At 36.0% G+C, this 21,830-nt stretch overlaps 2 protein-coding genes across 2 annotated transcripts in view; both read right to left on the bottom strand.

The window, feature by feature from the left end:
- Positions 1-14,626: 14,626 nt before the first annotated feature.
- On the bottom strand, positions 14,627-21,221 carry LOC128985414 (phosphatidylinositol 4-kinase alpha-like). Its single transcript, XM_054404891.1, has one exon. The coding sequence runs from the start codon at positions 21,093-21,095 to the stop codon at positions 14,847-14,849; it is 6,249 nt and encodes a 2,082-aa protein (XP_054260866.1). The 5' UTR covers positions 21,096-21,221; the 3' UTR covers positions 14,627-14,846.
- The window catches only part of LOC128985415 (uncharacterized), a 28,111-nt gene continuing 27,475 nt past the window's right edge, over positions 21,195-21,830 (bottom strand). The window contains exon 2 of the mRNA XM_054404892.1: positions 21,195-21,422. Coding sequence (XP_054260867.1) covers positions 21,195-21,422 — 228 coding nt within the window. The remainder of the gene's footprint in view (positions 21,423-21,830) is intronic.

Raw genomic sequence — 21,830 nt, 5'->3', positions numbered from 1 at the left:
GAAAAACATAAATACTATACACAGTCATTATTCCCAATTTTGAAAAATATTGACGAGCGGAAGTATCCCATTCTAAATTTAACATAATTCTGATTGCACTTTTTTGAAGAGTAAGAATTCTATCCAGGTTTTGCTTAGAGGTACAGCCATAAATACTTATGCCAAAAGATATTGATGAATCGATAAAAGCAAAATAAAGAATCTTTAATGTTTCTATTGAGCAAAATTTTGACATTCTATTAATAGCATGGATACCAGAAGTAATTTTGTTGACTACCTGGTCAACATGCTTATTCCATGTAAGATTTTTGTCTAAAATTAATCCTAAAAACCTTGTTGTGGTGATTTCTTCCAATTTATTATTTTGAAATTGAATTACAGGCTGTACAATTTGTTTTCTTTTTCCTGTTGTAAAAACCATAAAATTACTTTTGCTTAAATTTAACAAGAGCTGATGAGAATTTAAAAAAGTATTTAGTATATTTAAAGTATCAGAACAATGATTTTCTAAATTTGATAAAGATGAATTGCTGATTTTAAAAGTAACATCCATAAACATCTAAAGATGAGCCAATGTGGTGTGTGTAAAAGAAATGTAAGGTCTTCAGCTGTACAATGTAAAGGAATCTGTCACAAATGGTTTCATACAAAATGTTTGAATATGCCTTATAGTGATTATAATGAAATTTATAAAGGAGAAAATTTGGACTGGAGGTGTCTTGATTGTAACTCAACAGCAAATCACAAAAGTTGCAGCATAGTTGATTTAGAAAAAAAGGTTACAAGTGTGAATTCTGATGAAAACGAAGACTTAGAAAGTTCACTCATTCTGGCTGCCGAGGCTGGTAATATTTTGCTAAAGGAAAATGAAAAGCTGAAACAGGAGCTGCATAACGCAAGACAAAATCACTCTCAATCCAAATTGGAACTTGATGATAAGATTACCCAATTAGAAAGCCAACTTGAACAATGCAATTCCCGTTTCAACGAAGAAAAGTACAAACTTGGTTTGAAAATCAAAGCCTTAGAACATAAAATCAAAACAGAGATGGCTCATAAGGTTTCGTTAATTGATGAAGCTGAAGCAGAAAAAGACAGTTTAATCAATGAATTAAATTTGCGCAAGGGACCATGCGAACAGTGCAAGATATTAAAGGAAGAGTCAGCAAAGATGCTAGAATCTATCAGATGTCTTGAAGCACAAAAAACGGACTATGGAATTGGTGAATCAAATAAGGACCTCAACACATGTCTACAAGTCCTTGAAATCGACAATCAAAGTTTGATAGAAGAGCTCAGGACAGTAGAATCAAAACTAAAAAAGGCTCATGAAGAACTTGATTTTTTTAAAGACATCTCTACCTGGAATCCAGCAACTCCATTCACTGTACAAAAAGGTATATCAGATATACCACTAAAAAATAGATTTACAAAGTTAATTGACTTGCAAAATGTAACTCAATGCAGTACTTATAATGCAAAAAATGAATACACCTCACATAACAAGAAGATTAAGAATAGTCAAAACAAAATAAATTGTGGACCTACAACTAAAAAATCACAAATATTAATTCTTTCAGATAGTCATGGGAGAAAACTATCAGACTTAATGAGCAACAAAATTGGCAAGAGATTCTCAATATCGTCAATCATAAAACCAAATGCTAAATTTGAAGAAGTAATTGAAGATTTGGAAAAGATCAGTCAACGTTTCTCTGTAAAAGACTACATAATAGTGTTGGGCGGCACTAACAATTTCAATGAACCATGTACTAAAGAGAGAATTGACCTAACTAAACTATTGGATACGTCAAAAGAACAAATGTTCTGTTCCCAGGAATTCCTCTGAGATATGACACATCAGCTCAAAATAAAAACATTTCTGATTTTAATAACAACCTCATTAACACTTTTTTTTCACCACACAATAGATGCCCTGGAATCGTTATCATGGAGAAGACTAGGTTTTATAGAAGGGATCGTACTCGGCATGGACTTCACTTTAATTACAACGGGAAGCGTAAACTTAGTAATGCTCTAACCAGTTCCATACTTAGGCACAATAGAGAGCGCAGTTCATGCTCCAAACAGGTGAACTTTGTTCCGTCCTTCACCTGCCCAGGTACATCAGACTCTCCTGGTATAGAGCCAGCCACATTGCAATTTAATGGCAATATACAAGACACAAATGCCTTCCCTTTGCTGCCTTCTTCTTCAACTTCATTAAAGACAGTCAACCCAAATCCTAAACCGTTATTTAATAAACAAATTTCAGTTCTTCAGAAAGATATGAGACTTGTGTTTGATCAAATCCAAAATGACGCCTCGGTAGCACTGGCTCATACAATTTCTGCTGATCTTAACAACCCCCGACACATGTCAGCGGGAGTGGCAGTGGCTTTCAGGGAACGATACGGCAGACCCCAGATCTCTGACTGTGTCACTAAAAATCTAGCTCTCCAGAAGGTGGAAAATGGCCCGTCAGTGTACAGTTTGGTAACTAAAGACTCCTACTGTGGAAAACCAAGAAATCAGGACTATAATGCAGCCTTCAGTGACCTGGAATTAGATTTCAAAACAAAAGGTTTAAAAAAGTTATTTTGCTCTGCAATGGGTTGTGTTAGAGATATGATTGAGCCTCATCACTTCATTAAAAACTTAGTAAGATTTCATTTTGCAACTGGCGCTGAGGTCTACATAGTTTCTTATGAACAAAAAGCACAAAGAACTCTTTGGAGGGGGCGGTCACATGAAGAGTTTGTCACAGCGTTACATCATGAAATCTCAAAACAACTTGAAGAATGTCAAAGGCCAGAGGAGGAACACAATGCAGTTAACTTCTTGAATGATGCAGCAGCGAAAACAATGATGCAACCTGAAGCCTCAATGCAGCCCAACAAACCACTAGAAAGTGTATGGTGCAGTGCAAAAAGTCAGTCTGGTGAAGTGAGTGTAGATATGGAGAGTGAAGATGAAGATGAGTCCCCTGTACATATTAATTCCATGGTATTTGAGAGTGAAATTGTAAATAGTAGTCTTAGGAATAATACAGAATGTTTTTTAGAGAAGTAGTTCAGTCTGAGAAGTCAAAGAAAAAATATGAGTTAGGTAAGAATCTTGATGACAGTTTTGTTTTGTTACATTTTAATATCCAGGGCTTCTTAAATAATTATTTAGATTTAGTTTTTTTCATGGAAAGTCAAAAAAGAAAGGTTCAGGTAATTTCTTTAAATGAACATTGGCTTAATTCAAAATGTATAAATTTATTAAACAGTTTAGATGATTTTAAAATTGCTGATTGTTATGCTAGAGTTGATCAATCTAGAGGAGGCTCATGTTTGTTGATAGACAAAAATGTAAGTTTCAAAATTAGAAATGACTTGAAATATCTTAATGAACCATATTGTTTCGAAGGGTCATTTATAGAAGTCAAGGAGTGGAATTCTGTCTTTATATCAATATATAGAATTCCTGGAGATAATTTTGATAAAATATTTTTAGAAAAATTTGAATCATTACTCGATAAATTGGCATTGGAGGCAAAATCAAAAAATGTTTTTATATCTTCTGACTTAAATATTAATTTGTTATCTGACAAAGCTAGTACCTGTAGAGTTCTTGAAATTTTTGATTGTTTTGGATTTGTACCGAACGTCTTTATACCTACAAGAGTAACTAAAAATTCTAGTACTTGCATTGACAATATATTTTCTAACCTCGGAGCTAATAATACTAGTAGCTTAGTTGTAGACATTGGTGCATCAGACCACAAAGTATTGATGTTGTCATTTGAGAAAAGGTCTTCTCCAATACTTAGATGTGAAAACAAAGAACTAACTCGTAAATTTACAGAACATAATTTTAAAACTTTTGAAATGGCTTTAAAGAATGCACATTATGATATTAACACACCAAATGTAGATACTAACTACAACAACTTTCTTAATACATTTCTAAATTTATTTAATGAGGTTTTTCCAAAAACAGTTAATTCAAGTATAAATAAAAAACAAAAAAATAAAAATTGGATTACTTTAGGAATCAAAATTTTAGCAGAAAATAAAAGAAAATTGCACCAGGAATCTAAATGGATTAGAAACCCACAATTTTTAACTTACTACAACAATTACAGGAAAACTTTCAAAAAAGTGGTTGCAATAGCTAAATAAAGGCAAATGATGATTTTATTAATAGGTCCAAAAATAAAAGTAAAGCATCTTGGTTGGTCGTAAAACAAGAAATTGGATTAAATAGAAAAAACTCTGACACACCCGTCGAGATCCAATTGAATGATGGAAAAGACCAATATGGTAGTGCATTGGCAATAGCAAATAAATTTAACAATTTTTTTTATTAAGGTTTCACAAATTGCTAACCAAATGTCAGATAAAAATAAATCCATTCAGCTACTAAACAATAGTCAACATTTAATTAGAGTGCAAAATTATGCTTTACAATTTAAATTTAGGAAAATTTCAGTTCAGGATCTAAGAAAAGTTTTCACCAGTCTTAGCAATACTAAATCTTCAGGTTGGGATGAAATTCCCCTCTTTGTTATTAGTAAAGTTTTTAAACTTATTGAACAACCTCTCTGCACCCTAGTGAATCAGTCCCTCGAGGAAGGAATTTTCCCAGAAAAACTCAAATATGCAGAGATAAAACCTCTTTTTAAATACCCCTGCCGCAGCAAACCTGCCGTCTAAGCGAATTTCCATTTGGCCGAATTGATTTTCAATTGATCTATTTAAATAACATTAGGTTTAACGAGTACCTAGGTTTGCTGCTACAAGGAAACTAATAAAGTAGTGTGTTTTTAGTAAAATATTGATAGCTTACTATAAAATAAATAAATTTGCCAAGTTTGATCAAAATATATCCATAAACAAGCAAACTACAACATTTTACAATATTCTCCATAAGAATAACATGGGAATTTTAAATTTACCATTTTTTTAGTTTTCTCCGTAACCAATAACCGTACAAAAACACTTTGATATACTGAATTGTTTGTTTTTTTAAGCTCTTTAAGAAGGTTTAGAGAAAAATTGGGAAATTTTGTGTTTTGAGGGTAAAAAGTGAGAAAAACCAATTTTTACCCCATAAAACCCTGTTCCCATGGTCCGATCATGCTGGATCGCGAACTCATTCAAGTTTATCCCGCCTTACACCTTCAAACCAAATTTCATCAAAATCGGATAAAAATTACTCAAGTTATCGTGTTCACGGACACATACATATATATATAAATCTATATTAAATATTTAAGTAAATAAGTACAACTGAGCACCCTGAATATTATATTTTATAAAATATAATATTCAGGGTGCCCAGTTGTACTTATTTACTTAAATATTTAATATATCAGCAGCCCTATTAAGTGAACACCTAAATTAAAACATAAATCTATATATATATATATCTATACCATATATACATATATAAAAATTTGAACGAATGGTGTTTTTGGCCTCTGGGGACATTAAAATGAAAAAGTAAATCGGTCCCGGGCCTAAGTCTTACCATGAGACCTACGGTAATAGCTACTTCCCTATAGGGAAATTCGCTAAAAGGGTGATGTTAACAATCCTTCTGACTACCGACCAGTTGCTCTTTTGCCTTGTTTTTCCAAAGTTTTTGAAAAAATTGTCAAAAATCAACTTACAGATTATTTAGAACAAAATGATTTACTAAATCCATCTCAGTTTGGTTTCCGCTCAAAATCCAGTACTGAAAAGGCTTTTACCAGGATGATTAACTGCATTGCGGAGGCCTTGGACGGGTCGCAGCGCACAATAGGTGTGCTGTGTGACCTGTCCAAGGCTTTTGACTGTGTTGATCATGATATATTGCTAGAAAAATTAAGCAGACATGGAATAAAAAATGTGGAATTAAAATGGTTCATTTCATATTTAAATAGTCGTAAACAAAGAATTATTTTACAGAAATGCCAAACTAAATATAAGTCAGAATGGGGTTACACCCTACGGAGTTCCTCAAGGTTCCATTCTTGGACCTTGTTTATTTTTAATCTATGTAAATGATTTATGTAATGTTACAAAAATGCATACTTTTCAATATGCAGATGATACTGCTTTAATCTGCACTGAACAAAAAACATTGGATTTTAAACAAGACTTAATTACTAATGAGTTTCAACTCCTCGGGGACTGGTTCACAGCAAATGGTCTATCTATGAATGTGTCAAAGACACAACTAATTCACTTTTCAGTTGCTAATGAGAATCGAGACATTGCTGTAAATTTGAACCAAACATCAATATATTCTCAAAACTCGGTCAATTACCTGGGAATTGATATAGATTGGCAACTTAATTGGCAAACATACATTAAGAATCTATCAAAGAGACTCAGATCAGCTATACTTGTTCTTCGGGTAATTCGACATATACTACAAATTTAGACACACAATTAGCAGTATATCACGCTTATTTTTCTTCCATCATGAATTACGGTTTAACAGTATGGGGTTCTTCTAGTCATGCTGAACAAATTTTTATCCTCCAGAAAAGAGCAGTTAGAGTCTTAGCCAAAGTGTCTCGAATTACTCACAGTAAAGAGTTTTTCATTCAGTTTAACCCTTTGAGTGCCAACGTCCGGGGAACCGGACGTTTTTAAAACGAGCCAAAAGTGCCGACGTCCGGCCGACCGGACGTTTTTAGAACGAGCCAAAAGTGCCAACGTCCGGCTGACCGGACGTTTCGTAATGATCGAACAGTTGTCATAACAACCGAATGGATACTCGGATTCTTTTAACCCATATATTAACATTGAGTCGAAAGTTACTAGATGCGATACATCGATTTTCGTTGGTCGAAATATCGAAAATTCGATTTTTACGAAATTTTAACCTAAAAATCGCCAGATCGCGCTCGGCATTTTTAGCGCGACCTTCTGGAAAAATCATCGGCATTTTTTGAGCGTTACTTTTATTTCTCGCCTGGCACTCTAAGGGTTAAAATTCTTACTTTGTATAGTTCTTATATCTTTAAACTGGCTTTAATGGTTAAAAGTGATTTTGACACATTCATGGAAGATCAACATGAACATCCTCATAACACTAGATTGAAAAACAATATAAAACCAGTTCAACACAGACTTAAAGTACCTATTCCATTTATCTCCTCAGTAACTTACATGGGTCCAAAAATATACAACAAATTACCTTCTTCAATTAGGGACACTGATTCATTCCCTAAATTTAAAAAGAAGTTAAAAAACTTTCTTTTGGAGAAGGCCTTCTTCTCATTGGAGGAATATATGGAAGCTGTGTAGATGTTAAGGCTCAACATATGAAATTTATTTTAGAAATAGTTTTAGTATAGAGACTATAAATTATTGTTACAATGACGAATCACCTGTCTGAATATGATGTTATGTGATTATTGGAAAATAAATAAATAAATAAATTATATCTAAAGCGTAAGAAATCTCATTTAGAACTTTCTCATAATCAAACTGCCAACCTCCTGATTAATTGGGAACCATCATAGCCTTCCACACCCTACCTAGTTTTACGATATAGTAAAAATGAAACACGACTTAGATAATATAATTAGGTCATTCAATAGGGAATACAAAAATTGATTGCTATTTTACACTATAACCCTAGCCTATAGACTATATCCTACCTTTATCTTTGAAGAGCTTCACACAACTTTTGAGCCCTTGTTCTTCGAGCCATGAATTCACTTCCTCTTCTTCGTATCCACCATCAGAAAAATAAATATAAATTTTTGTTACAGAAAACGTTAAAGTAAGAGAAACAAACCATAAAGTTATGATAGTGTATAGATTATACATTCTTGATAGGCTACTAAGTTTGAGGTTAAATAGTTAATGGTTGGATTTGTAGTAAACAAGAAACATTTGCAAAACATTGAAATGTTTAAAAAAAGCTTGAACTGTTAGTATACTAAACATCACGGATGTTTATGTGTTTAAAAACAAAATAATGAGAAAAACAAACATCCAAGTCCGAGTTTGACATTTCTCGTATTGTATTACGGTGTGTGTAAACAAATCAATAGCTTTTTTCATCAATATACATCAGTGTTCCCAGATTGGCCGTAGTCAAATATCGTACACGCGGTCCTAAATTATCGTATTTCACGAAAAATTATCGTACAATTTTAAATAACAATCGTAACTGGCTTGAGTATTGAAATACCTAATAGACTTATATATTTTTTTATTATAAATCTCAAAATCGCCATAAAACCATATTATTTTTAGTTTTGCACGTTGTAATCATAGTAGGTAACTGATATTATGTGAATATTTCTCAACCTCAACACAAACACTACACCAGTATTTTCCTTCCACCATGCACTCACGGCCACCTTTAACTACAGGCCGCGGCCTGGTAGAATTGGCATCTCCACAAGTGGTATGTTGTTCAGTGACAGACGTCCCATAAGATAACATGGCAGACAGGTGATATCAGCTCATTAATTCACACTTTATTGATTTCAATTTAAATTTATAAACATAAATTTATTAAAATATTGAAAAAAAGACATACAGAATTGAAAACCGAAACAATATGAATTAAAAATCTATTATGTACATTTTAAGCGGAGTCAATATTGTCATAGTCCAGTAACCAATATTTCGTTAATACACAAATACCATTAGCTGCTTCACTTCCAAACAAAACAGCTGTTACAACACCTCTTGTGATGTTGCCACTTTGAAGGCCGAGGCCTGGAGTTAAAGGCGGCCGTGCGTGCACCCGTGCACCATCGATCTCTAAAATAGAGATCGATGGCGTGCACTACTACACCAATAATTCGCCAAATGGGCGAGATTATGTACGGATGGTCTGTTCTTATGGTAACAGACTTTCTCGTGGTGTAGGAGAAGCAGAAGAAGCGAAGCAGAAGCATTCAAGCAGTTTAGAAGCACATTTCATGGAAATGGTTTCGTTTTAATTTTATTCATACTAACAGTTAACTTATAGTTTTCATAAGATTGATTTTTTATGTATTGATTTTTATATCCCATCTCTAATAAATACTGAGTTTTGATTTAAAACAGCAAAAATGTTTCCAAATTTTTGGGTATAACCTCCCAAACCAATTATGTAAAAGAGTACTATTCCATTGCCCAAATTATCGTACAAATAGCATTATCGTACGGTGACGTATCGTACATCGTACGGGAGGCTAAATTATCGTACAAAACGATAATTATCGTACGTCTGAGAACACTGATATACATACATCTTACAGGCTCGCCAACATGCGCAAGATTACATTTTAGGTATATTTGAACGTGATTGCGCACACTTTGACAATATATACGCATGTAACATGTAGTGGTGTTACTGTGTTAGTCAATGTTACCTTTTAACCTATGGCATTACAGTATTAATTAAGGAGTTTATGTTTAAAAGACATTAATCTTTATTTCTAGCAATGATTTTTACAAACTTTTAAAAAGTTAAAATATCTGTAACGATACCTCTTTCTTCACCGAGAATTGCTTATGCCAGGCAGGCTCGAAAAGGGATTATGGTTGTGTAAAAAAAGTAAAATGCACCCAGATTGTTACACTGTAAAGTCTACTTGTGTTGGTTAGGCCAGAGACACACTTACCGGCGAAACCGCCGGACGCCGGATCCGGTGGAACCACCGTATTTTGAGTTGTGGGTCAGAACACACTTGTCCCCGCGAAAACTATTTTGCCGGAGCCGGTGACAATAAATAGAGTGCAATGAACTCTAAATCAGTTGTGTCTTAGAAATGGTGCTGTCAAGACCTCAAAAGCTAGTCGTGCTGTGTGTTTGATCCACCACAGAATCAAGAGAGAAAACACCGCCGCAGTATTTGGGTTCATCCGATTCTGGAGAACAGACAGCTCTATGGAGCATTTTATACTCTATATTTTTTATACTCGTTTTGTTTTTGTCTTTGTAAATTTCCAATGATCTATCCCAAAGTTCTGGTTTCTTATGAACCAAAATAATAAGTCCATATCAACATCGACCATGATGATATCGAAAACTAAACAGAGTAAAAATAAAAACTAAATTAACTAAATACCTAGCAAAACAAAACTAAATACACCACTTGGACACTGCCCTAAAATCAAAAGCAACGGCCACCCTTGAAACTGAGGAGTGGAGGCAGTGGCAGGTCCGGCTGTTTCGCCGGTATGTGTGTTCATCTCCATAAAAGCACAGTGTCCCGCTACCCGCTGGGCCGGCGAAGTAGATAATATCTTGCGGTTTCGCCGGAGCATTTTTCCGCCAGACCGGCGATTTTGCCGAACCGGAGAAGTGTGGCCTTCCCCATGCCTTTCTCCGGTTCTGCCGGTAAGTGTGTCCCCGGCCTTAGTCGGCCTGGAGTTAAAGTTAAAGGTAGCCTGGTCGTACAATCACCAACTACTGTATCAGTGTATAAGTACCATCTCCCACTCCCTCGGCCATGTATTGCATATATCATCATCTTCTGCGAATGAGGCAAAATTCTGATCTTTTTCAGCGGTCATGTGGACATTATCATCGTTTGGCGCGATCGTGGCATAATTCTGATCATCCCTCGCGGCCGTGTAGAAATCATTATTGTCTCCCGTGGTCCTGTAGATATCGCAATCGTCTCCCGCGGTCGTGAAGACATCGTATATAATTATTGTTTGCCGCGAATGCGGCAAAATGTTTATCATATCCCTCAGTCGTGTGGCGATCATCATCGTCTTCCGCAATCATAGAGTGGTGACAGTAAAGTGATGTGGGACTATGTAGTTAAAAATACAGTGAAATCAAGATCAAGAGAGTGGTGACAGTAACGTGGTGTGACGATTTAGTGAAAAATACAGTGAATAAGTCAAGATTCAAGAGAGAGGTGACAGTTGATATGGGACTATGCAGTTAAAAATACAGTGAAATCAAGAGTCAAGAGAGTGGTGAAAGTTAAGTGATATGATATGGGACTATGTGTGTTCAATATTCTATACTTAAAAAAGGCAAAACTTCACTGACTCACTCATCACTAATTCTCTTTTCTATACTTATAAAAGGCAAAACCCTCACTGACTCACTCATCACTAATTCTCCCACTTGCCATTTACCTAGGAGGCTGAAATTCGGTACACCGATTCTTTGGGCATTAAATAGGAAAACTATGTAGTTTTTATTCTGATCGGGCTTTCGGGCTCCGCCCCAGTGGCTCTGGAGTTTCCCATGTTAACCTTATGAGTTAACAATGAGTTATGTTTGTTATGAGTTATTTAAATAAAATTAAAGAATCTTAACAGCTGGTGTTCAACTAAACAAGTTGATTCTGTGATGTTCAATAGCATTAAAGAGTTATAATAAGTTTACCAACAGGGTGCAGCACTATTATTGTTTTACATTTATGACAACAGCTTGCAACCCAAAGGTGAGTGAGCATAGCGAATGAACTGGAGGCGAGTTAGCGTAGCGAACGAGTCCCATAAACGTCGTTACTATTACACCACATTACACTGAAGATAACTCGATATAGGTAAAAATAGTTCCAAGTTCCGATCAAATACTGATTATTTAACTTGGATATTGCTTTTACAATTGAAATTAACTACACCGGCTCGGTCCCCAGGTACTTTATATTAATAATACACCATAAAATGAGGGGTTGTCACCATAGTCTCAAGTCTGTTATGTTAGCTTATAGTACTACTTTGGACGTTTCCAATTCTACCAGGCCACTATTTCAGTTAAAATCATTAAAAATAGTATACTATTGAGACAGTATTGTTTTCTTTAAAATTTTTAAGTTTATGTGGATATAAATCAGTTTTTGGGACACCATTAACCCAAAAACGTAGTATTTGAAGTTTTTTTGAATCTCAGTGAATGTGTAGTGTGTCAGAGCTGCAGACCACACCTGTGATCTGATTTTGATGAACTATTTGGGTATGACATTGACTAGTCAGTAGCAAATTAGTATAGTGATTAACTAGTAATAATCATAGTATAGTCGTGGTACTAATCCTTGGTATTCCCAGGAATCTATTTAATTGTTTCGAAATTTTGATGTTAAATATTGATTACATTGCTAAAAAAACTCGTGAGGGGGAGGGGTAAATTGGGATTCCAAATAAACGGCTTGATCAGTTTTGATTGAAATTTAGTATGTTACATACAGTCCTTTAAACCCTTAACAAATTGCTATACAAATTTTGTTTTAAAAAATTATTGCAACTTTTGTGATCTTCCCCTAAAATGTGGAAGCTGTAATCCCACCACTTACTTATCAAAAGGGCGGTTGACAAGCTAATGGGAGAAAGTATGTGTCAGATTGCTGACACTTACTTCAACTTATTAAGATTCATTGCAAACATAAGTGATAAGTAGTAAATGTGTTAAAATCAGAACAATTAGTCTTTTTAGGATATTTAGTAAATAACTTACTGTATTTTCACATTTTTAGTACTGTATCTTCAAATAGTGGTACTGTATTTTGTACGAATGACATGCTAAGGGAAAGTGGTAAAAATCCTTTAAACTGTGAATATGTCTTATACCGGAAATCTCACCCACCACTCCAGAACCAAGAAGACAAACGCTAACAACAAGCTTGCAACAGGCTCATTCATTTTTTAACCAATGTTAAAGCTCATAATAATTTTACTAAATACAGGACATAAAATCCTCCCAAAAAAGTCATTCGTTAAAATTAACTTGACCTTTTTCATCCAAATTCAAAAATTGGAACTCAATAAGTATTTAACTCAAACTTAAAACTTATTTTAAAAACATAAAAAAAATATTTTGATTAAAAATAAAATAAACTAGCTGTGTACCCGTTCTACGCACGGGGATCTTATAATATTCAGTTGAAACCTTCTTATATAACGAACAGCAGTTGGTTTGCATATTTTAAGATATGCTGGCCAAACTATTATACATAGCTTCATTTTATGTTGTTTTTTGTTGTTCCGGATCGGTATGACAATCAATAAAAGGTTAAATTACCTCTGTGTCTGCCGGTCGATCCTATAACGGTAGGCTTACTTTTATTTTTACTATCTGATCTCGTTTGCATGGCTCAATCACGTCCTGGTTGAAGTTCGTTCGCTACGCTCACTCACCTGTATGTTGGAGCTCGTTCGCTGCGCTCACTTTCCTTCAGGTTAGCTCGTTCGCTACGCTCACTTGCCTTCAGGTTAGCTCGTTCGCTACGCTCACTCGCCTCCAGGTTGCAAATTAGCTGTTGTCATAAATGTAAAAGAAATAATAGTGCTAGTGCTGCACCCTGTTGGTAATCCTTGTAACTTTAATGCTATTGAACATCACAGAACAGAACCAACTTGTTTAATTGAAACAGCTGTTAAGATTCAATAATTTCATTTCTCATAAGGTTAACATGGGCTTCCAGAAATTCCACGTCAAAAATCGACAAAAACTTGATTTTCAAGGGTTTACTGTTAAATATCTAACTGTCTCATATTCGATGAAATACGTCTAAAACCATCTCATATATGTATAGTATTTGGAAAATAAGTTTCAGGCGGGACAGTGCTATAGTTATTGAGGAGTAGTTGTAATAAAGTGCGTATTTTAGCGTTACCAAGAGAATGACAGATAGACAGACAGACAGACAGACAGACAGACAGAAATTGAGATAAGGTTTGATTCGGTTTCTCTGACCTATGAAATGTAAAAATAACCAAAAAGTTCATTATTCTAAGCAATGTACAGACAAAACTCTAATTTTATTTATATAGATCAGCAGCAATGAATAGTAAAAAAAACATAGTAAAACTGTTTTTAAATTTAGAAATAATTTTCTTCAAAGTCAAATAGACTTTACCAGCAAATACTTAGTACCAAGCAGACCATATTCTTCACAGGATTGAAAAGAGGCAGACATTTAACAGGGTTCAATATAATATTTATACTGTTTACATAAATACACTTTCACACTTAAGACCAAACATCAATATCTAAATATATGATACGATAAACAATACAACAGAATGGTAAGGATCATTATTATCATGTTAAGGGCTGGAGTCTTTGGATTACATTCAATAGCTAGATATATTTTGCTACATAACTCTAAATAACTATTAGAGAGAATAGGAATGCAAAGTTAAGTAGTCAAGTATACAGCGGTATAGGTGTGCTGATGTTTCTTAAGTGTTTAAAAAAAAATTTGACATTAATTCAATATCTCAAATTCATATTGTAATTTTTATTTTGAAGTTGATGAGTGTATGTTTGTAGCAAACGAACAATTTTAAATAATAGTATATACAATTATTTTAAAGCGACAGAAAAATAGGACAAGGATCCCATCATGGTGCTGTTTGTAAATTCATGTTATGGTAATAATTATCTTAAATTTAATTATTTTATCATCCAAACTCAAACGTAAAAATCTTTATACTGGATTTACCTGACAAACTAGTAAGATTTGCATACTATTTTTCTGTTAACATAAAATGGACAAAATAACCATCAATATATACATATAAATTTAAATATAAACAGGAAATGAATCTATTACTTCTTCCTAGATTTGGCAATGGAGTACAATTGTTTTACAACTCATGGCAAGAACAAAGAGAAATTCAAAAACTTACAATAAAGTAAAAAAACATAAACATTTAAAAAAGAAAAAAATTTAATTTTTTTGTATTTAACTTTCACTCACTTTCAAAATTAATAACCATTACAACTCTAGAAGTACCCAATATTTAATGAAATAGACACATTACTCTTAATGACAAAGACATTAACTGCTACTTCCATAAGCACACCCTTTTATAATCATGTAACAATAATCAATAGAAGAACATAAAGAATAAAATATAATTGATCATAAACTACACACATGTTTAGTAGGGAATTTGATTTTGGTAATACTGAATCATGTCGTAAGTACGTGTTCTGAAGTTTAAGCAAGAATTGCGAATTACAGATATCATATAGGCTGCAGCTTCTTTTTCACTAGCTTGAGGAGCAAATCTGGCTCGCATGAGTTTGATGGTTTGTCCTCTGAAGCAAGGCAGACCAGTATCTAGCATAAGTGACACCAGTGATATGATGGCCTCCTGATAAGGTCTCACAGCCAGATAGGCTTGAACACACAGTTCTGTAAACCAACGAAATGGAGCAGCTTCTGTCTTTCCACCCATTACCATCACCATTTCATCTGTTAACTTAATATCAGGTTCGAAGCCCAAATTCCCTCCTGGGGAGCTTTCAAACATAAATCCAAAGTCAATGTGGATAATGTGGCCGTCCTTATCGAGCATGATGTTTCCATTGTGTCTGTCCTTGATTTGCAAAAGGAAACCGATGACGCTGTAGGCTGCCATCGACCTGACAAAGTTCCTTCTGGCATTTTGGAATTCCTTTGTGGTCTCATCCCCATAGGTTTTGATGAAGTATTCATACATGCCAATATCCGTTTGTCGTCCGAGCTGATCTCTTGATTTGGCGTCTGGTACACACTCTATCACTCCACATCCAGGAGCAGTGGCGACGACTCTGTAAGGAAACAAGTACAACTCTAGACCGACCTGTTGAAATACGTTCTTGAAGATTCCAATAACTTGCAAAGCCAACATATCTTGCCTAACGTCGTCACCGACTTTAAATATGGCAGCTTGCCACATCTCGGGGCCCATGCTGACATCCAAACTGTCATCCAATTTTGTCATTCCATCGGATATTGAAAGTGCAATAGCCTCTAGTTCATTGATACCACAGTGTCGAACTCTAAATCTTGCTAGGTAAGGAGCTTTTGCTGCACTTTGCATAGGAGTTCCACTTTTGTAATCAATGTCTATTACCATGGCTTCAGGGTTTGAGGGCAAGTAACACCCTGGTTGAACTTCAATCTTGCTCAGAGCTTCTAAGCAGGCTTTTTTCCTCTCAGGTCCTTTGGGGAAAGGTCGAATTTCTCCAGATATGTTTGTAATTTGACTAAAGAAGTCAAACTCTCTTTCATAAAACTGTTTTGCAGGTCCCGAATGACATCCTATTATTGTTTTTGTCAATGAATCCAATGTGTCGAACAGCACTGTATCCTTTTGATGCATTTCTTCATCAATATACATGTTTGTTTTCATGTTCCAAATAAGCTGATGACACACAACTTGGGACCTCTTGGAGATGTACTTGATGAACTCAGTCACGTAGCCCATTGTGTCATGTCTTAAAGCTTGGACTAACTGCGGGATATAGAATAAAACAGCATCTGCTGGATAGCTTGTTAATACTCTAATAGCATACTGTGCTGTGATGGGATGTGGAGGATATTGACGTGAAAAGTATGAAAGTGCCTGGATTGGAGTTACTCTGGCCCAGGATAACATGTGGACTAACTCTTGAGCATCATTCAGCAAAGTGTCAGTTGTGACCAAGAACTTCAAAGCTTGTGGAATGTGGCACACTAGAGTTGGATGCAAACGGACTAATCTTGAAACTTCTTTCACAATCGCTTCTGCATTTTTCAGCCTATCTGGTAAAAACACAGCAAGTGCTGGACTTATGTCCCAAGCAAGTCGAGCAGTGTCTCTCAAAGTGCGTTCTGACACTGTTTTAGATTTCCAAGCTGCTATTGTGTCTTCTCCTGGAAAATTCATGTCGGGCCTAGAAGTAGGGTTGTGCCAAGTTAACAAAAACTCAATTTCAACAGCAAGTAAGTCTAAAATAAGATTCCTCTTTTTTATGTAGTCTTTAACAAACAAGTCTCCGCTGTTCACTTGTCGTTTAGACCTGTTAGATCTCTTAGTTAATGTATTGGTTGAAGAAGACAGTGGGACGGTATTAATCCATCCTGTGGCTGCTTGAGGTCTGGGAAAATCATTTATTGGCACAATGCCACTTTGTGACTTTGCATCCCCTCCCGTAAGATTCTGATCTGCTACAGAGCCTGAAACGTCAAAGTCACCAATTACACTTGCCATCAAATACTTTTTGTCTGAATGCATTGTTTGCCAAAACTTTAGCAAAACATGAATGTCATCACGCAGTTCTGTGCCTCTTTGTGTTGGACAACGCTTTGGGCCACAGAAGTAGTCCAAACATGTAGAATAAACACGTTCTCTTAGAACATTCTTGGCTAAAGATCGTGAAAGGACATCCCCTTGAAGAAGCGAAAGGCCACAAGATAACAGTCTGAATCTTGCACCTACTGCAGCAATATGCCTGTTCTGTCTAGGCTGTTCAGTTCCTCCAACTATCATAAACAGTGAATATTGTAGTAAATTTGCCAACATGTCAATCTTGTCTTGGTTGTTGTACTTTGCAGTTTCCACAAGTTCTACAATAAATTGAATCCAAATATCGTGAGGTTTTACAAATGGTGGGAGTGGTTCAAGGATACAACCTTCGTAAGCGGCAAGTGGACTCACTTCTTCTTCCTCTTTTGAAAATAATCCCAACTGTTTGTCAACAGAGCATTGCCAAGCTGAAAACATTTCCTGTAGAAACTGAAGTTCCAAATCTGGTCTTGCAGTGATGAGCCACTGCCAACATTCTGTTGCTGTTGTCATTGAGCGTTCAGTGAAAAGTTCTAGTTGTGAACAGGCAACAACATTTAACAGGTTACGGGGTGCATCCTCTGAAGATATCAACAAGGCAGTAGCTCGCCACAAAGTATTATGGTGCTGGGCATTTGATTCTTCTCGACATGCCTCCCAAACGTCTTTAATTACATTTTCTATAATCTTTTCTTTTGGAACACCAGTTTGAAGCATTCCTGAGACTTGCCCAGAAAATCTACTCCTAAGGCTTAGTGAAGAAACAAATCTTGAAGAATCACTTTTAACACACCTTGGTCTTTTTTCTAGAGTGCTTGTGGGAAGAGGTGCTGATTGTAGATTTAAGCCTTTAGACATTAGAATGCTTTCAGTGGCAAGTGCAAGACCAGAGTGGTGCCATTGACCTGAATGTGGAATTTGATTAAGATATTCTTGCAAATGTGATCTTGTTGCTTGGGGAGCCCATTTCATTGCTTCTTGAACAATACCTAAACATCTGGCAGCAAAGTCATTTACAATACTTTCTCGTGCTTCCAAAGTGTCCATTAGTGGAATGCTGTAAGATGTACTTGGAACTTTAAGCATTGGCGTTTCATCATTTGGATCTAATTCCAATGAGTATGACAAAACTTGCAAGATGTCAAGCATGCTCCACAACACTCGACAATTCCACAAGAGATGAGGGAATTTATCCACCAGGCTAGAGAGGTACTTATCAGCTACACGTCTTATTTGCTTATGTATGTGATTGAAATTTACCAACATGAACTGAGCATGATATTCAAGTTCTTTTTCTCTGTTTTCATCTTTTGGTTTGTAGGACATTACATTCAAGAATTTGGCAAATACTCTGTCTCCAACACATGCTACACACTGCCACATACCGTACTTGTCTTTCTGTATTGTGGCATCATTTAGATATTCTAGTATTGGATGAATGCTAGGAACAGCTGAGTTTTCAACTCTAAGAGTTTCTAGCCAATATACTGACAACAAGTATGTACACTGGGCAAAACTAAGTTTGTTCACAATAGCTGTGATTTCAGCAGGGTTTTCCAACAGTTGTAAAATTTGTGTTTTGAACTCCTGCAGTTGATTGATTGAAACACTGTCATTTCTAACAGCTGAAGTGTACTGTAGTTCTCTCATTTCAGAACGTGATGACGTCTGGGAAACAAGATATGGTGACTTCACAGCAATTTGTTTCACTCCTTCATACCATTCAGCTGGCCACAGCCCAGATTCTGTGATGAACCCCATGACGACACAATAAAGCCAAAAATCTTTAAACAATTTGTGTAAACGTGGTTTAGGATGGCGAATCATTGGTAAACGGCGTACCAAGACTGCTATCACAGGAATCAACATTCCCAGGTTTCCTGCACTACTTGATGCTTTGTTAGAGGCGGGAGCCTTTTCAGATGCTCTTTTGCCTTCGAGTCCAAGCTGAACAAACAATTCCAGTAAGCGGACAAGCAATTCGTTCATTTCTGTTTCTCCTTTCAAGTTTGCAGCAATGTTTGCAAGAGCATTTATTACAGCACCTGAAACATGTCGGTACTGATTTGTTCTCTCATTACTGTAAGCAGCATTACTTGCTTCTACTGTGATTGTGACAAACATTCTCATTATCTCTTCATACACATTTGTTTCACATTTTGCAATGATCATGCATCCCAACTGATCAACTATGAGGACATCAACAGCTGATGGCACTCGGCAAAACCGCTGCTGAAAGAACTGTAGAATGGTGTCAGTTGTTTTGGGGGTATCCTTTAGGGAGATTGCAATGTGTCCGAGCATAACTATCGTATTCATAGGAATAAGAGACGATTCATCAGCTTTTTCAGCGGTAAAGAGTCTATTTGATAAGGATGCTACCAAAGCTGCAATACAGTAGGGATCAATGCTGTAAGCTGCTCTTAAAGAAATGCAAAGATTTTCAATGGCAGCATCTCTTAGTTTTTCAAAAGGTGTTTGGGATTGATTTGGCTTCTCTTTTACTGCTTTCAGTTCATTTCCTTGCATTACAACAGATATGTCATTTGCATCTGCCTTTTCAGAATGCAGTCGATACAACTTCAGTAGAATCGGTGATGGGTTCACAAGAAAATCTCTCAAACACTGAATTGATGTATTTGCAATCGTAGGAAATTTCTCTGCAAGCTTTCCTAGACCCTCAAGACAGACCATCAACAATGGCATATGAGCAAGAACTAGTTTAAGATTATGACTTGAGTTTATTTTCTCTGCCAACCTACCACACAAGCTATCTGCTCCTCCTTCGTCCCCAATCGACCATACTAACAAATCCACACAAGCTGAGTTTGCCATCACATTTACTTTAAACTTGTTTACTGTTGTGAAATTCATTTCCTTGTCTTCTCGTTCACTTGCATAGTGATGCTTTGGCTGTAATTCTGTTTGTCCAGAGAGGAATAACCCTTTGACAAACTCTTGGACATCCTTGGTAAAAGGAGTCGGGAGATCAAATTGGTACTGGAGCAATTCTCGCAAGAGAGTTACCATGACGAGGTTTAAGGTTTCACCGAAGCTGCGGTATGGAAACACTTTGAATTGGCCTGACTCGTGAATGTCAGATGCTTGAGAGTCCAGAAACTCAAGCATGTCAGAAGTCAACAGTTTTTTTGCACAATATAGAACACTTTTTAAGTGTGCTATGACAAATTTAAGATTGCTGGCACGCCTTTCAAATGGATCAGAAATTCTCATGTGAGGAAATTGGTTGAAACTGGAACCATATTTACAGAAAAAGTGATTGGTTGGATCAAAACTAACTGATTGGTATCTCTGCTCATTGTGTGCTAATGCACTCAAGTCGGCAGTTGGGTCCAAACAGCTTAAAGTCATTATATCCAAAGTAGTTAGATTTAAGTTACCAGAGAGTGATCTTGGAATGATTGATCTAAAGTTTGAAAAACTTTTCTTCTTTGAAACTTGAGATTCGTTGGTTGGAGCAACAATGACCATTTGTGGTCTCTCAGGTTTTGGAAAAAGTCGTGAGAGGAGTGGAGGGCCATTTGTGGCAAACCTACCCATAGATCTAGCTAGCCCAATCAGAATTGGCACCGTGACCTTGCACAGAGTGACCTTGTTCCTATTTCTATTCTTATCACTTTCTTTGTAGATACCACGAATTATTCCTGTGAGATCACTGAGAAAAGCGACCTGAATTGAAATGATTTCTTCCCTGTGGGATTCCTTTTTCACTGCTACATCAGACAGCAGTGTGTTGAGACAGAAGCTGAACTTCTCAGCCACTGGAATTCTGTCTGTCGGGCTGAGTTGGACATCATCTGACCAAATAGCTTTAGGGAGACCTTTCAAAAGTCTTATCAAGTAGGGCAAGATTTTATCGAAATGCTGCAGCCCTGATTGAAGGAAGTATATTCCAAGAGCGATTATAGAATCTAAAGCTCTTTGGTCAAGCCTAAACACTCCCCCAGCATTCTCTTGAGGGCAAAGTGAAAAAAGTGTGTTAATACTTTCCCATGTGGAATTCTTAACAGCTGCCAGCGACCTGGCAAGGTGCTGAACAGTCTTTTGGAAAAACAACTTCTCCTCCGTTGCCATTTTCAAACTATGAAAATAACACTGCTTAAAGTTTTAGTAGAATCACAATTGTCTTTATAAAATATTGTTTCTGCAAACACAGTTATCACAACAATCTTCTTACACGTCACCAAGGTCCATAGTGCTTGATCGAGAGGAACTGCTGGACAATGGGTAGGCTTGATGCTCTGGGAGAGCACTCAAGTTGGAGTATATGACATCGTCCTCAACATCTGACGAAGGGGAGGGTGGAGAGAAAGCCTCTTGCATCTGACGAAACTCTTGAATAGACTCGTTGAGTGACCACAACTGAGATAGTAGTGACAGATCGAGCTCACGAAGACTGAACTGTAACAAACAAAAATTTTGTTAGAAGTTGTTCAACAACTTTTACTAAGTACAACAAATTAATTAAAAATAAATTTTGTTTTGTAGGTAAATAACGTTTGATTTGATTCATAAATAAAATGTTGAGTCAAATAAAAAAAGATTCTTTTGTTGTAGCAAACCAGCACACTAATACAATTTTGAGAATTTAATGAGTACTTAGGTTTATTGATACAAGGATCACTAATATTAAGGCAATAGCAACTAGCCTTTAAGAAAATTCCCTAAAACATAATAGTTAAGTCACATAATAAATCAAGAACGTCAGCGCACTGCAATTCTTAAAGCCTCTAAAAGTCGCCATGTCAGGAATTTGGATATTCACGATTGGAACCGTTTGACGTGTCATGCACTTGACGTGTGTCCTAA

Source organism: Macrosteles quadrilineatus, unplaced genomic scaffold (assembly GCF_028750875.1).
Source record: "Macrosteles quadrilineatus isolate MER2022 unplaced genomic scaffold, UCM_ALF_1.0 Scaffold_2__2_contigs__length_208266976, whole genome shotgun sequence".
Taxonomy (NCBI): Eukaryota; Metazoa; Arthropoda; class Insecta; order Hemiptera; family Cicadellidae; genus Macrosteles; species Macrosteles quadrilineatus.
This window is presented reverse-complemented; position numbering and strand designations above follow the sequence as displayed.